This window comes from Choloepus didactylus, chromosome 22 (genome assembly GCF_015220235.1).
Source record: "Choloepus didactylus isolate mChoDid1 chromosome 22, mChoDid1.pri, whole genome shotgun sequence".
Classification (NCBI taxonomy): Eukaryota; Metazoa; Chordata; class Mammalia; order Pilosa; family Megalonychidae; genus Choloepus; species Choloepus didactylus.
The window spans coordinates 28,513,769-28,531,905 of record NC_051328.1 but is presented as its reverse complement, the minus strand read 5'-3'; the positions used below and the strand labels follow the sequence as shown (position 1 = coordinate 28,531,905).

General features: G+C 40.6%; 1 protein-coding gene across 10 annotated transcripts in view; it reads right to left on the bottom strand.

The window, feature by feature from the left end:
- Positions 1 to 18,137, bottom strand: part of HYDIN (HYDIN axonemal central pair apparatus protein) — a 534,664-nt gene that overhangs the window by 414,249 nt on the left and 102,278 nt on the right. For all 10 annotated transcript variants that reach the window (XM_037815908.1, XM_037815907.1, XM_037815906.1 and 7 more), the window contains exons 4-5: positions 10,718 to 10,837; positions 7,383 to 7,517 (exon numbers count right to left, since the gene is read on the bottom strand). In XM_037815908.1, the coding sequence (XP_037671836.1) occupies positions 7,383 to 7,517; positions 10,718 to 10,837 (255 nt within the window). The remainder of the gene's footprint in view (positions 1 to 7,382; positions 7,518 to 10,717; positions 10,838 to 18,137) is intronic.

Here is an 18,137-nt window from a genome sequence, read left to right as displayed (position 1 = left end):
ATAGAGTGTCCAACTGCTTACTTAACATTTCCACTTGAATGTCTAAAGGGTAGTCCAAACTTAATATATATAAATATAAATAAATAAATATATATATAAAATAGAGCTCCTGATTCACAAATCTGTATCCTTTCCACTATCCCCTATTTCAGTAAATAGTGCCACTATTTGGCAAGTTAGTGCCAAAATCCTGAGTCAACCTAGACTACTTTCTTTGTTTCTCACACTCTTCATCCAATTCATCAGCAAACCCTGACAGCTCTACCAATAAAGATATATCCTTAATCCACTTCTCATCATCTTCACTGTCCAAACCATCCTCATCTTTTGCCTAAATTATGGTAATAATCTCTTGCCCCTCTATTAATTACGGTTCAGTTCAGCTACATATAATAGGAAAAAGAACAAAATAAGAGCACCTTAAACTAGATAGAAATTTATTTCTCTCATATGAAGAAGTCCAGGGGTAGGCAGGCCAGGTTGTTATGCTGGCTCCAGAGAATCATCCGAAACCCAAGCTTCTAAATCTTGCTTTAACATTCTAGCATATGATTCCCATCCTCAATGTCACCTCATGGCACAGGGTGATTCCTGGCACTCCAGCTATCTCTCACGGCTGAGAGGAGAAAAGGCAGAAGGGCAAAATACGGCATTTCCCTGCTATGTCAGCTCTCTTAAAGTAGACGCCTTGGAAGCCTTCTGCTTACATTTCATGGATCAAACTTTAACACACTCGGCTGCAAAGGAGGCTGGGAAGTCTTTTATTTCAGGCAGGAATGATTCCAGTTAAAATCTGTGGTTCTCTTACAATGAGGAAATTAAAAATGGATGTCAGGGTAGGCAACTAGCTGTTATGTCTCACACCCCCTTCGGTCTACTCTCTTCTCAGCAACAAGAGTGATCCTAAAATGTATGTCAGATCATGTCATTCCTAATCAGAAATCTTCAGGTAGGTAAAGGGAAAAGATCAAGCATTTATCCTATCTTTCCTGCATGAACTGTATCTCAGGGTAGCCAAAAAGTTGATGAGGGAAGGTTCTTGTTTTATATAATAATTCCAGCTAATAAATGATATAATTAGAAACTGAAGCCTCAGTGATACAGGCACTGACCCTCATTGAATCATTACAAAAAAAAAAAAAAAAAAAAACCAACCAAAATAAAACATAACAGACATTTTGGGCCCCTTGAGGCAATGCAATAGGAAGATACTCACTACTTACGAAGGACTCTTGCTCTCCCCCCAAAATCAAACATGAATCTAACTAAGCCCCTAGATCTAGCTACCAGTTTATGGGAAATAGAGGGGACAGAGGACTATTCTAAACAACCCCAGGGGGACACATACAGCAAACTTTGTTTGGATTCCAATTTGCACAAACCAACCACACATAACATTTATGACTCCACTGGGGTGATCTGAATACTGATTTGATATTGAAAATATTAAGTAATTATTGCTTATTTTTAGGGGTGATAAGAAGATCGTCCTTATGTTAATTTTTTAAAGTCCTTATCTTTTAGAGACATATCATGAAGTATTTACAGATGAAATAATATGACTTATAGGATTTGCTTCAAAATAACCCACTGGGGTGGTTGGGAAAAGACAAATGGAACAATATTAGCCATATGATGATAATTGTTGAAGCTGGGTAATGGCAGTTCACTATACTGTTCTCTCTACATATGAGAAAGCTTCCATAATAAAAAAATTTTTTTAAATACTTTACAGTGGCTTCCTACCACACTTCGCATGACTTACAATACCCTTCATGATCTTGCCCTCTGTAACCTCATCTTCTACAATTTTTTTCAACAGCTCCTTCTGCGCCAGTCACACTGGCCTTCTTGCACTTCATTGAGCGTGTGCCCAAGCATGTTTCTGCCTCAGGGCCATTGTACTTTCTGTTCCCTCTCCCCAAACTGCTCTTCCCTCAGATATTCACATGGCTTAATTTTGTTCTCTGCCCAAATTATCACCTACTCAGAGAAGTCTCTCCTGATCCTCCTAATAAAAGAAAATAGACCCCCATCACTCTCTATTCTCTGTCATGTCAATACCTGGCATTAAATTATATATTTGTTTGTCTGTTTATTCATTGTAGAATGTAAGCTCCATGAAAGCCAAAGCTTGCTCTTTTCTCCATTGGATCCTGCCTCATAGAACTGGGCCTGGCACAGAGTAGGTGTCCAGTAATTTTTTGTTGAATGAGTGAAAGAATATTATTCATTTTTAATATCTTCATTTGAGTACTAAACTATCATGAGTTCTTCATAAAGACAACTATTAAGATCCTGGTTAGCCTTATAAACAAAGGACATTTATTAAATCCAGAAATCTAATAAACTCACTGAAGAAGTGAAATGAAACAGAGAAACTTCTTTTAGAGAAGAATCCTTAGTCATCTTTCCAACCTGGTTGAAAGGACAAGAAAGAAAGTTAATGTCTAATACATCTGTGATACAAAGAGATATTGAGCCTTTTCCGCATGCTTTTGCTTTTATCATCTGCAGCCCATCCTCAAGTTGAAGAACCTTCTTTACATTTTCTTGAATTTAACTTTCACTTACTTATCTCATTCAACATTTTATTGCACAATTACAATGTGGCAGGTGCTGTGCTGGGCTCTTGAGTGTCAGGGGTGACCCAGTCTGAACCGGGGAGGGCTAATTCCAGGCAAGAGGAAAACAGAAGCTCTGACATTATTTTTGCTTAAGAGTCAACAGAATGTGCCAGTTGTATATATTATGTTTCCCAGAAAAGCCATATTCTTTAATGCAATCTTGTGGGGGCAGGCGGAGTAGTCTTTTGATTAGAGTGGAACCTCTGATTGAAATATCTCCATGGAGGTGTGGACCCCACCCATTCAGAGTGGGTCTTAATTAGTATCATTGGAGTCCTTTAAAGAGAGCTCATACAGACAGCAGAGAGGACAAAATGCCCCAAGAGAAGCTGAGAGAGACATTTTGGAGAGAAGCTAAGAGCCAACCCTGACACTGGCTAAAGCTTAGAGATGGTTGGAGATGCAGACAGGAGGACATTTGGAAATGCTAAGCTAAGAGATGAAGCCCAGTGTTTGCCCCAGAGAAGCTAAGAGAGGACCCCCAGATGCTTAGAGAGAAATTTCCTGGGAGAAAGAGGCAAGGACTCACAGGAGCTGAGAGGGAGGAGCTAAGACTGACGCCCAGAGACATTTTGGAGAAAACCATTTTGAAACACAATCCGGGAGCAAAGGGCCAGCAGATGCCAGCTACGTGCCTTCTCAGCTGACAGAGGTGTTCCAGATGCCATCAGCTGCTTTTCAGTGAAGGTATCCTCTTGTTGGTGCCTTAGTTTGGACACTTTTATGGCCTTAGAACTATAAATTTGTAACCTAATAAATCCCCTTTATAAAAGCCAATCCATATCTGGTATTTTGCATAATGGCAGCATTAGCAAACTAGAACACAGAGATTCAGAGGATGACTGCAAATTTGTATACCTGTTTTTTAATTCAAAATGCTGGCAACATAACTTATTAAGATCTAGATAATATAAACTATGTTTACATTTTTATATTCCTCTCAGGCCATTTTTTTTTAATTTCATAGTAACAAATCAGGAGAACTATTCTAACAACAAATTGGATATTTTCCTAAAACATTCTGAGCAATAAAATTGCATCACTGCTTACTTTCTTCAAGCCATTGCTATCCTTTCCATAGGATAGCACCATTGTAAACAGATGCTAATTCTTAAGTCCAAGTAAGTACCCTGTTTTGTTTTCCCATGCAAGTCTAATATTTTTCATATTTCTCTTAATAGTAAAGACACAAATTTAAGTGGTCAAGAAAAATGCCATGTTCTAGAGTTTTACAGTGTTATTTTATGATAATATTGATTATTATATTTCTACAGTGCATGGCATGTACACTAGGTTTATTAGATTAATAAGCCTATGTGAGAAGAAGAGATAATGAAAGCTAAAGTGAATTTGCTGCACCTGTTACTGGGTAGTTGGCATTTGTAATAAGTTAAATCTCCAAGAAACTTAGTAAATGACAGAAAAAAATGTACATTGCTTTATCATCTTTGACAAGCTAATATATATGGGTGCTGAAAATCCATTTGAAAGGAGACTGGCTTATTAAGCTGTGGCATGCTGCAATTTGCATATCTCACCCTCCAGATGTGAGGAGGGTAAAGGAGAATGGAGTGTGCTCAGTTCAGCAGGAGAGAAGGAGGAAAAATACTTCTGTGCTTTGGCTATCATTTTGGTCAACTGAAGACAAAGTGACACTTAGTGAAATGATCAACCTCTATTTTCCTAAAATAAATCTGGCTCTAGTTACTCCTCTGCTACATTCTGCGGCAGCACTGAAGACAGCATGCCTAACTCTGGTCTGTCATCCTGTGCATGGCCTGTTGGATTTCTACCAGTTAAGGGGGAATGTAGATGCCTGGACTGGAAAAACTAGCGACAGTGGGGCCCTGCTGAAGGAGTAAGTGAGATAGGATCTTTGCAGAAAAAAAGTAACCAAAACTTGCAGCAAGGCTTCCCCAAGAAACTCATCAGTATCAGACAGTCAGCAAAAGGAGAAAACAACTCCATCTTTAGAAAAGTGAATTCCATAAATTATATTATAGCTTAGAGTCCACGTCTAACACAAAATATTAAAATACCCAAAATTTGATAGTTAAATTTCTCAGAGGGAACTGTTATTCTCTGTGTCTCCTCTTCCACACTTGTAGCCTTTGATAACTTTCAAATATTTAGAAGAAATAGCACATCATCATTTAACTTCATTAATTTCTTTAAAAATTAGGGGTATCCCAAAAGACATGCAATGTTGGATAAATGGAATGGTAAAATGGAATTTAAAAAAGCTAGAGGTAATATTGGCAGCAACAAAATATAGCTAAGTAGTAATCCTCAATGGGAATGCAAGCATTTCATATTTACAAAGTAAATATGAATATTCCTAAAAAACACTTCTGTTTTATTTGCTCTATAGATAATTTTAAAAAGTTACTATTTTTTTAGCTTTTGATTATAGAAAATTTGAGACATATGAAACAAGAATAGTATAACAAATCCCAGTGTCTCATTACCCAGATTCACCAAGTATTAACATTCTGTCATTCTGGTTTCATCTATACCTCGACCTACTCTCCACTCTATTGTTAACATTTTTTTTTACAGTTTTTTAAATAAAATGTATATACCTTGGGAGTGTACAACTGTTACATTATAATTTTGGCAAATGAGTTCATCCATAGAGCCCACACCCCTTTCACGGTGTGGACCATTTATACCCCTGCAGGGTAGAACGATGCTTATCAACAGAAGACATTTTCTGCAGCACAGAAGAAAATTAAGGAAAGCCAACTCCTCAAATCTAGCACACTTAGTTATTTTGAGCTGCCCAAAGCCTTATAATCAGCTTCCTACAGAAATGACAGGGTAGGAATTTGACACCCAAACTAAACTCTAGTACCATTCTCTTCACAGACAGTATTCAGAGACAGCCTCAAGGGGGAGAAAGCCCTGACAGAACTGTTGTAGCACAAAGCCCTGACAGAACTGTTGTAGCACAAAGCCCTACTTCTGGAGCTATTTGCCTCAATAGTACCCCAAAGAGAGTTACAGCCCCATAAACACAATCGAGAAATAAACAGTAGTACTACAAAGTGGCAAACTAACCACAGTAGTATTAATATAATGGAATTTTTAACCACCCACTACAGTGACACATGCTTAGCAGACCACATAATAGTCTCTCTCCATGCTCTCCGGAAGAGTAGTAACAGTAGCAATAGTAGCAGGAATACTAGTGATGATAATAATAGCAGCTAATAAATATTAGTGGTGGAAGAGCAGGGATCAAAACCAACACTCTCTGACCCCACTGTGCTCTGCTGATTCCAGCCACAACGGTGCCAGACAGACGAGCATGCAAACCATTAACATTATATATATATATATATATATATGCCCTACCAAGTATTTTGTTAGGCCTATTTAAGTCTTGTTTTCTGCCCCTGCTCCTACAAGTATGCAAGTAAATCCATTTTCTCCCACCCACAAGTCTCTACTTTGGTCCATAGAAAAGACAATCCTACCAACAATCTCGGAGAAGGGCCGGGGAGGAAGCCTTCACCCTCAGTTCTCCTTACCTGCTCCTTCCCTTGAGGAAGAACTAGGATTTCTAAGACAGAGGAGAGACTCCTTCTGGACTGCCTGTGTGCAGACAGGGGTAAGCAGACCAGAGTGGTCTCTGCTCCCAGCTCTAGCTTCTCCACCTGTGACTTGTGGAGCTGGAGGTTAAGTCAGCCCTTCACCAAGGACCAATTATCCACCAGCCACTGGGGAGCAGGAGGATGCCCCATCTGGTGCCCAGCCACATTCTTGCCATTAATAGGGCTGATACTACGATCAATATTTGGGTCTTGGATCTCTTTCCCAAACTAGGTAGAATCTGGGAAGAATAGACATAACCACTTAGGATTCCCTAACTTCCAAGAAGCTATATTAATTATCCTTTGTCTCAGCTTACTGCTGACTACACCTTTTCCTTTTTGGAATCTCTCTAGCTGTATAATCAAATATAAATATGGTGGGGTAGGGAGGGGGTCTTCAGAGGAATTAACTTTCCTTGCATCCTGGCTTCTCTTTTTTTATATTTTTTATTGTGAAATATAACATATATACGGAACAGTGATAACTTTTGAAGTATGATTTAATGAGCAGTTAGAGAACAAACTTCAAAAAATTTTATGGGTTACAGTTCCACAGTTTCAGTTATTTCCTTATTGTAAAATATAAATATATACAGAATGGTGATAACTTTCAAAGAACAATTTAATGAATAGCTATAGAGCAGATTTCAAAGAATATTATGGGTTACAGTTGCACCATTTCAGTTATTTCCTTCTAGCTATTCTAATACCCTAGTATCTTTAAAAAAGTATTAATATAAAGATTCAGTATTTGTAATCCTCTGTTAAATCCTATCTTGTCTGTTGCTACCCCTTCCTCTTGTTTAATCACTTTCTCAGTCTTCAGGGATGTCTAACATTGACCACCCTAACTTGCTCATATTAAAAAGGGGTGTTGAAATTATGGGGAAGGGGGCTGCATCCAGTTGATGTTCTTGAAAAGGCCGTTGCCTCTGGGCTTTGGCACCCTGGCTTCTTAAACTCTTATATAAGCCCTCAACACTGTCTGGCAATTCCTTTCCTCACTCCCAGGGGCATACCAGCCCCAACTCTCATCCACCTCTATCCTTCCTCCCACCACCACCACCATTTCCGCAAATGCTCAGCTCTGCAAACTGCTGGTGATGAGTATTCAAACAAGCGTGGACCTGCACCAGTTTCTTGCCAGTGCTGGTCTTACCTTGTTCTCCTCTGGAGTGAAGAGGATTCGGAATGTGGACGGCACCCCTGGAGCTACTTTGTGGCCAACATCTTTGGGGCTGATCACTTTAAAATAAGGTGAACTTTCCTCAACAATTTTCACCATCCTTGGAATCTGCAGGAAACATGCATAATGATGGACACTGTGTATGTGGAAAAGCAGGAAAAAAAGTGCAGGCTTTGGAGCTAAACATAGACTGAAATCTACTACTCACTAGCCATGTACCTTGCTCAGGTCTGAACTTCAGTTTCCTCAGCTGTGAAAGGAGATGACAGCATGGACCTTAGCTGACTGCTCCATATAAAGTAAGCACTCAGTACATTCTAGCTTTAAATTTCATTAATATTACTACTATGACTCATTTTTACCATTATTTGACCATTATTTACTATTTATTACATTATTGTTCATTTTATGTAAATGTGACTATCCTGAAAGACTAAGTTAATGAGCTAAAAGCCCCATCCAGAGAGTGAGTTAAGCTGGCTTTCTGGGGGAAGCAATCATACTACAGCCCTCCTCCCAGGGACCACTGTACATGATGTGCCCTTTAATCCTTACGGTAACCTCTGACCTTTGTCATGACTCCCATCCTGCAGATGAAGAAACAGACACTTGCCCAAAGTGGTACAGCTTTACCAAGCAGGGACTCTGGGAGTCCAGGCCTGGCCTGCCTCCACTCTGCTGTCTGTGGGGTTGTCCTAACTAAACACCACCAGGAAACAAGAACAAAGAGAACAGTACAATTTCCCCAAGGTCAGTCTTAGAGCAGCTTCAGTTTCATTCTTCTAGTCTGATTTCCCTGCTCAGCTTGCCTCACCCAGGAGATAGTGTCTCTTTCTATTTCAGATACCTCAAGCAATAAAAGAAATTATTTAGAAGGAGAAGAGAGGGGTCAGCCGTGGAGATTCCAGAGACACTTGAAAACAGAGAGGACTTTTTTTTAAAAAAAGCACCAAGGGGCAGCACAGAATTATTGAGAAAACATCATCTAGCAGTCTCAGGTGAAAAATGAGAATAAAAGAACTCCCATGTTCTCTCAAGGCTATAACCCAGTTGCAGAAGGAAAGAAGAAATATAGGAAAAAAATTAGAGAGTTCTTAAGAATAGAGAATGGGGAAGTAATGGAAAGGTATGTGCAAATCTGAGAAACAGAAATGGCTTTGCTTGTAAGGAGAGCATGCAGTGGCATTTATGATGTGCTGAATGACACTATGTATACTTGCTGGAAATATTTTTAATACAAGTGTAATTGTGGATTAGAAACTAGAAAGGAAAACAATACTACTAATAATAACTATAATGGTTTAATGCTTACTATGTGACAGGCACTGAGCTAAGTTCTTTATATTCATTCTCTCATTTAATATCCAAACCACCACTACATGAGGACTGTTATTATCCCCATGGCTTACAGAAACAAAGTGACTTGCCCAAGTTTTCAAGACGGGAAATGGCACACCTGGAATCTGAACCCAGGTTAATCTGATTCTAGTCTGGGTGCTTATAATTGCATCCCAAGTAGAACTAACTGTGCTGTGGCTCATGGAGTGCTCATGACAAAGATTTGCACTCCATGACAAAAAACAAACAAACAAACAAAAACAAATAAAAGGTGAATGGCACATAAAGCATTTCTTGGTGCCCCAAATCTGTCCCAGTGGTTCCTTATTAGACCACGGAATAAGGCAGTGTAGATTCAGGCTTACCTAGACCACCTAGAATAAGGACCTTGGGAGTAACTCACCCAAGAACAGACTGCCTAACAGAGAGAGTTGTCTGCTTGTTGGGAGCTGGCCCTTCCTTGGATGGGGAACCTCTTTTCATGGAATGGCTTCCAACCCTCTGGCTGCATCTTACCAAGAAGTGATGGGTTACCCATGGGAACTGAGAGCCTTTGGCAGACAGAACTTTTGTATGCCCTCTACCCTTGACTTGCTCATATATGCTCACTGATAATCACTCCTTGTTCTGGGTCAGGGAGGAGCAACTGAGGGTCCAAGCAAGTTAAAAAGTAATGGACAGATGGATTGTACAGTGTGTGAATATATCTCAATAAAATTGCATTTAAAAAGAAAAAGAAGTAATGGATAGAGGAAAGAAGAGAATTGAAAGTGAGAAACTGAATTAGTTGGCAGCCCCATGTGAAAAGATAAAGTCCTAATGTCTATATAAAGTACCTCTTTCTGAGGTCAAGGAATATAACTCTGTTGAACATCTTGAATTCTTTCTCTTCTCTCTGCCTGCCCTTTTAGATTCTGTCTCTGAACTTCTCTTGCTAACACTGTAGCAAAGAACTAAATATACCATCAGACTTTGCTGTCAATAAATCATCTCATTGATCTCCAAAAGGCATCACTAATTCCTTTAATGAGCTACTGCACTGAATATAGCTGCAAGTCTTTCCATTTGCCTTGGATTCTTGCATAGTCTTCACTTATTTTTGTTTCCTTGTAGTTAGAATTTTTTGTCCCCACATTCTTAGACTGCTATAAGTATTCTGACTTGTCTTTACACCTGAAATTTAGCATCTCTCAGATGCCTCTTCCCCATCTTTATTGCTTTTCATACTTAACTGTGCTTCATGCTGACTGTCTGGGTTATTCTTTCTCTTATTATTGTTAGATGTCAAGTAAATCCTCAGGGATTTAATGCCTTTTCTTGAAATAAACCCCAATTCATCTCTAAAGCTGGAGAATAAATCCTCAATTACAGCTACAAGGAGACAAGGTATAGACAGTGGGAGAAGCCTTCCAAAACTCTGTAGACAAAATCTAAAGGCTGAGGTAGAAGGGAGGAGACAGAAGGCGGGGGGGTAGGGGGGTGTCCACATTTTTTAGAAGAGAATTTTTTTTAAAAAAAAATACAATTTTCAGAATTTACTTATGTAAATACATTGGCACAACAATTGCAATTCATATGAGTAGAGTTTAAACCTTGAATTGGAAAAATGGTGGCTAGAATTCAGAGCATGTAAACATTAATAGCAATTGCCCTGTCTTAAATGAAAAACTAAACCAACTGGTCATATGTGAGGCCTTCATTCCATTTAGTCAATCCTTTACTCAACAGTTAGTGCATGTGTTGGAGGTTTACTGTTTCTTGGGCACTACTCCGGGACTGAGCATATAGTGACAAACAAACAAGCATAGCCTTGTCTTCACTGAGCTTACAGTCAAAGGGCATGCTTTTCAGACTATTTTCCTACATCTGTCAAATTAAAGAGCTTATCTAAGGTTCTATAGGATCCCATTTTATTTAACCTCTTCTTACATATCTTGGAAAGGTTCAGCCACTCTGGTGAACACACTCACGTTGTCATTGTTCCTCAAAACCAGTGGAACTTCATAGACTTCACAAGGAGTATAGTTCTGAAATATAATCTCTGATGGAAAGGGCTGGAATAATGTCTGATCCAGGTCAACTCCTGAAAACTGCAGTTGAAAGAAGAAATTCATCATATAGTCACACAATAAAAAAAAATATTGGAGAAGACAAGAAAATACTACATAGACCTATGGATATTAAAACTAAGAACACAGGAAACACTCAGAAAGGAGCTAACCCTTATAAACATTAACAGTTATAATTAGTGAGGTTATTGCCATCAACTTCTTTAATACAAAAAGAAGTCAAAAGGTAGAAACAACTGAATGTTCATCAGTAGTAAAATGGATAAATAAGTTGTGGTATAGTCATACAATGGAATACTACACAGCAATGAAAATGAATGAACTACTGCTAAAGCAACAATATGAAGAAATCTCAAAAATGTAATATTGGGTAAAATAAGCCAGGCTTTAAAGAGTACATATTGTATTCTTCTACTTACATAAAGTTCAACAGCAGGAGAAAACTAATCTATGATACAAGATCTTTTTGGAAGAGGGATAGATAGTGACTAAGATATGGACATAACAACACTTCTAGGATATTGGTTTTGTTATATTTCTTGACCTGAATAGTAGTTATATGAGCATATTCACTTCGCTAAAATTTCTGTACCTTTCTATACGTTTCTTATAACTCAATAAAAACTATTAAAAACAAATACAATAAATAAAGAATAAACTTATATATAGATAAATAGAGAATAAAGAAGAAAATTATTACAATCATTTCAATAGATGCATAAAACATTTAGTAAAATTAAATATCTATTAATGATTTAAAAACTTCGCAAACAAGGAATAACAGGCAATTTCTATAATCTGATAAAAAGTATTATCAGAAAGAAAGCAACAACAAAAACAATACAACAAATATTGTACTTAGGGGTGAAATACTAGGATAGGAAAAGAGGAAATGTAAATCAACAATTAGGTCTTAGCTATGTTAAGTTTGAGCTACTGATCAAATACTGAGCTGAATATACAATTCAGATTTCAGGGGATAGATTGTGACAGAAGATATAGATGTGAAAGTAATCATCACATAAACGGAATTTAAAACCTTGGTCCTAGAAGCGGTCACCTAAAGACCAGAAAAGAAGAGGTCCAAGGACCAAGCACCAAAGAGCTACAACATGTAGTGATCAGGAAGAGGAGAAAGATGCAACAAATAAAATAAGAAAAAGCAACCATTGAGGTAGGAGGGAAAGCAAAGTAGTGTGATATCTCAGAGCAAAGTGAAGAAAAAGTTACTGTGATGGTTGGGTTCATGTGTCAACTTGGCCAGGTGATGGTGCCCAGCTGTCTGGTCAAGCAAGCACTGGCCGAACAATTGCTGCAAGGATGTTTGTGGCTGGTTAATAAACCAACAGGCTGGTTTATTAAATTATCAGTCAATTGGCTGCAGCTGTGATTGATGACTCACCAAAGGTCATGTCTTCCACAATGAGAGAATGCAATTGGCTGGATTTAATCCAGTTAATCAGTTGAAGACTTATAAGTGAGACAGATAGAAGACCTTCACTTCTTTGGCTGCCCAGCGAAGCGTTTCCTGAGGAGTTCGTCAAAGTTGCCGGTTTGTTTCCTGAGGAGTTCATCAGACATCTTCCTTGGAGTTGACAGTTTGCTGACTGCCCTACAGAATTTGGACTCGTGCATACCCACAGTTGCTTGAGTCACTTTTATAAATTTTATAGTCATAGATACCTCTCATTGATTCTGTTTCCCTAGAGAACCCTCACTAATATAACTTGGTACCAGGAGTGGTTCTTGAGAAACAGAATCTTAAAATGGGCTTTTACAATTTGAATCTGATTAGATTCAAAGGCACTAATGACTCTATTTCCAATAATCAAGAGGGCACTGACAGTCCATGGCATGAGTTGGCAAAGGAGATACACAAAACAGCACCATTTGATTCTCCTAATCATACTCTTGTATGAAGCAAGGCTCTGGGTGACAGTGTTTTCAACACCTTCACAGAGTTTTGCAGAATTAAGAGATATAATGATGTTGACTGGCTGCTCTTAGATACATTGGATAAAGTTGTAAGGGAAAGGGACAAGTTAAAGGCTCCAAATTGAAAACAAACACCATATGACAGAAGTAAAGGTTTTTATGTGTGCCCTGAAAGAAAATCTTATTTCCTGTGCCTGCAGACTTGAGGTTTCTGAAAACCAGATGCAGACTCTCATTGTGCGAGCAGCAGATTTACAACGTAAACTGAAATCTCAACCTCTCAGGGTATCTGCTGTTAAAATAAAGGCATTGATTGCAAAAGAATGGGGTCCTGAAACTTGGGATGGGGACATATGGATTGATAATAATGGCAGTGAGGACATTGGAACCATGGATTCTGCTGACTCATTATTAGATTTACCTGTAGAGGGCTGTCCTGAGAAAACAGCTTCCCCACCTCCAGTCTGCCCTAAGGAGCCTGCCATACAACCCCCACCTAAATAGATTAACCCTTCAGTGCCTGCTAATCCTGTAATCACCTCCCCTGAAGAAGCAGCCCTCACTCCCCTGTCTGGAGAGATTAATCTTATTTTAAGAGATGAAAATGCAACAGAATGTCCTGAAGTAAATGGCTTGAGGGATAATTCTAACTCTTTTCATGACCCACCCCCACCACCAGACTTTGCTTCAAGACCTATAACTAGGCTAAAGTCCCAACAGACCCCAAAGGGTGAGGTACAAAGTGTGACCCATGAGGAAGTATGCTATACTCCAAAGGAACCGTAAGATTTTTCCAACTTATACAGACAGAAACCAGGGGAATGTGTGTGGGAATGGATATTAAGGGTGTGGGATAATGGTGGAAGGAATATAAGGTTGGATCAGGCTGAATTTACTGATATGGGCCCACTAGACAGAGATTCTGCATTCAATGTTGTAGCTCGAGGGGTTAGAAAGGGTGTTAACAATTTGTTTGGGTGGCTGGCTGAAACATGGATCAAAAGTTGGCTGGCATTACCGGAGGCTGAAATGCCAGAACTGCCCTGGTACAATGTGGAGGAGGGGATTCAAAGGCTTAGAGAGATTGGAATGTTAGAGTGGATTTATCATGGAAGACCTGTTCACACACCCCTGGAATGTCCAGAGGACACACCTTTTACAAGAGTAACTGTGCATTGGGGAAAAGGAAATGATCAGATATTTCGGAGATTATTAGACACTGGTTCAGAAGTGACATTAATTCCTGGAGACCCAAAATGTCACTCTGATCCACCAGTCAGAGATGGGGCTTATGGAGGTCAGGTGATTGATGGAGTTTTAGCTCAGGTCTGTCTCACAGTGGGTCCAGTGGGTCCCTGGACCCATTCTGTGGTTATTTCCCCAGTACCGGAATGCGTAATTGGAATAGACATACTCAGCAACTCCAGAATCCTCACATTGGTTCCCTGACTCATGGAGTGAAGGCTATTATGGTGGGAAAGGCCAAGTGCAAGCCACTAGAACTGCCCCTGCCTAGCAAAATACTAAACCAGAAGCAATACCAGATACCTGGAGGGATGGCAGAGATTAATGCCACTCCTAAGGACTTGAAGGATGCGGGGGTGGTGATTCCCACCACATCCCCATTCAACTCTCCTATTTGGCCTGTGCAGAAAACAGATGGGTCTTGGAGAATGACAGTGGATTATCATAAGCTTTACCAGGTGGTGACTCCAATTGCAGCTGCTGTACCAGATGTGGTGTCATTGCTTGAGCAAATCAACACATCCCCTGGTACCTGGTATGCAGCTATTGATCTGGCAAATGCTTTTTTCTCAATTGCTGTCAGTAAGGACCACCAGAAATAGTTTGCATTCAGCTGGCAAGGCCAGCAGTTTACATTCACTGTGCTACCTCAGGGTTATATCAACTCTCCAGCCCTCTGTCATAATATTGTCCACAGGGATCTTGATTGTTTCTCTCTCCCACAAGACATCACACTGGTCCGTTATATTCATGATATCATGTTGATTGGACCTAGTGAGCAAGAAGTAGCAACTACTCTAGATTTGTTGGTAAGGTATTTGTGTGGCAGAGGATGGGAGATAAATCCAACAAAAATACAGGGGACTTCCACCTCAGTAAAATTTCTAGGTGTCCAGTGGTGTGGGGCCTGTCGAGATATTCCTTCTAAGGTGAAGGATAAGCTGTTGCATCTGGCCCCTCCTACGACCAAAAAAGAAGCACAATGCTTATTTGGCTTCTTCGGATTTTGGAGACAACATATTCCTCATTTAGGTGTGCTACTCCGGCCCATTTACCGAGTGACTAGAAAAGCTTCTAGTTTTGAGTGGGGACCGGAACAAGATGAGGCTCTGCAACAGGTCCAGGCTGCTGTGCAACCTGCTCTGCCGCTTGGACCATATAATCCAGCTGACCCAATGGTGCTGGAAGTGTCAGTGGCAAATAGAGATGCTGTTTGGAGCCTTTGCGCAGGATCCTATAGGAGAATCACATCGCAGACCCTTAGGATTTTGGAGTAAAGCTTTACCATTCTCTGCAGATAACTACTCTCCATTTGAGAAACAACTGTTGGCCTGCTACTGGGCCTTAGCAGAGACAGAACGCTTAACCATGGGCCACCAAGTTACCACAAGACCTGAGTTACCTATCATGAGCTGGGTGTTGTCTGACCAAGCCATAAAGTTGGGCGTGCACAGCAACACTCCATCATAAAATGGAAATGGTATATACAAGACAGAGCTCAAGCAGGTCCTGAAGGTACAAGTAAGTTACATGAGGAAGTGGCCCAAATGCCCACGGCCCTCACTCCTTCCACCTTACCTTCTCTTTCCCAGCCCACAGCTATGGCATCTTGGGGAGTTCCTTACAATCAGTTGACTGACGAAGAGAAAACTCGGGCCTGGTTTACAGATAGTTCTGCACGATATGCAGGCACCACCTGAAAGTGGACAGCTGCAGCACTGCAGCCCCTTTCTGGGATGTCCCTGAAGGACAGTGGTGAAGGGAAATCCTCCCAGTGGGCAGAACTTCAAGCAGTGCATCTGGTTGTTCACTTTTCTTGGAAGGAGAACTGGCCAGAGGTGCATTTGTATACTGATTCATGGGCTGTGGCTAATGGTTTGGCTGGATGGTAAGGGACTTGGAAGGAACATGATTGGAAGATTGGTGACAAAGAAGTCTGGGGAAGGGGTATGTGGATAGACCTTTCTGAGTGGGCAAAAAACATGAAGATATTTGTGTCCCATGTGAATGCTCACCAGAGGGTGACTTCAGCAGAAGATTTTAATAACCAAGTGGATAAAATGACCTGTTTGGTGAATACCAATCAGCCTCTTTCCCCAGCAACTCCTGTCATTGCCCAATGGGCTCATGAACAAAGTGGTCATGGTGGTAGGGATGGAGGTTATGCATGGGCTCAGCAACATGGACTTCCACTCACTAAGGCTGACCTGGCCACAGACACTGCTGAGTGTCCAATCTGCCAGCAGAAGAAACCCACACTCAGTCCCCAATATGGCGCCATTCCCCAAGGTGATCAGCCTGCTACCTGATGGCAGGTTGATTACATTGGACCACTTCCATCATGGAAGGGGCAGCGATTTGTTCTTACTGGAATAGATACATAAACTCCGGATATGGGTTTGCCTTCCCTGCACAAAATGCTTCTGCCAAAACTACCATCCGTGGATTTACAGAATGCCTTATCCACCATTGTGGTATTCCACACACCATTGTTTTGGACTAAGAAACCCACTTCACAGCAAATGAAGTGAGGGAATGGGACATGCTCATGGAATTCTGTGGTCTCACCATGTTCCCCATCATCCAGAGGCAGATGGGTTGATAGAACGGTGGAATGGCCTGTTGAAGACTCAATTACGGTGCCAACTAGATGGCAATACCTTGCAGGACTGAGGAAGTGTTCTCCAGGAGGCTGTGTATGCTCTGAATCAGCTTCCACTCTATGGTGCCGTATCTCCCATTGCCAGGATTCATGGGTCCAGGAATTAAGGGGTGGAAACAGGAGCGGCACCACTTACTATCACTCCTAGTGATCCACTCAGTAAATTTTTGCTTCCTGTCCCTGCAAGCTTAAGCTCTGCTGGTCTACAAGTCTTTGTTCCAAAAGGAGGAGTGCTTCCACCAGGAAACACAATAATAATCCCATTGAACTGGAAGTTAAGACTGCCACCTGGCTACTTTGGTCTTCTTATGCCTCTGAATCAACAGGCAAGGAAGGGGATTACTGTACTGGCTGGAGTGACTGATCCTGACTATCAAGGGGAAATAGCACTGCAACTACACAATGGAAGTAAAGAAGAGTTTTCCTGGAATAAAGGAGATCCCTAGGGCATCTCTTAGTACTACCATGCTGTGTGATTAAAGTCAATGGAAAACTACAACAACCCAATCCAGGCAGGACTACCAATGGCCAAGAAACTTCAGGAATGAAGGTTTGGGTCACCCCACCATGCAAAGAACCATGGCCAGCTGAAGTGCTTGCTGAGGGTAAAGGGAACAGGGAATGGGTACTGGAAGAAGGTAGTGATAAATATGAACTATGGCCATGTAACCAGTTACAGAAATGAGGACTATGATGGCATGAATATTTCCTCCTTGTTTTGTTATGAGTATGTTTGTATTTGTCTGTAAAGCAAATATCTTTGCTTTCTTCTCTGTCTTACCCCTTATCATATGGCATAAGCTGTACTGTTCATTTTGCTGTATTTAGCTACAGGAAATCAATTAATCAATTTTAAGAGCTAATGTCACCCAAGGACTTGCACCCTATTCTGGAGAGATTTAGTGCATTTCCAGTTGTACGCTGCACAGTGGAGTACTGTTCAGCAAAATACATGTCTGTTATTGTTATCTACTTAGAGACAAAGTATGGTTTTAGGTGGCATGTATAACTGCCAAGTTGACAAGGGGTGGACTGTGAAGGTTGGGTTCATGTGTCAACTTGGCCAGGTGATGGTGCCCAGCTGTCTGGTCAAGCAAGCACTAGCCGAACAATTGTTGCGAGGACGTTTGTGGCTGGTTAATAAACCAACAGGCTGGTTTATTAAATTATCAGTCAGTTGGCTGCAGCTGTGACTGATAACTCACCGAAGGGCGTGTCTTCCACAATGAGAGAATGCAATTGGCTGGATTTAATCCAATTAATCAGTTGAAGACTTATAAGCAAGACAGATAGAGGACCTTCACTTCTTTGGCTGCCCAGTGAAGTGTTTCCTGAGGAGTTCGTTGAAGTTGCTGGTTCATTTCCTGAGGAGTTCATCGAACATGTTTGTTGAAGATCCCAGTTCATTTCTTGAGGGGTTCGTCGAAGTTTCTGGTTTGTTTCCTGAGGAGTTCATCAGACATTTTCCTTGGAGTTGAC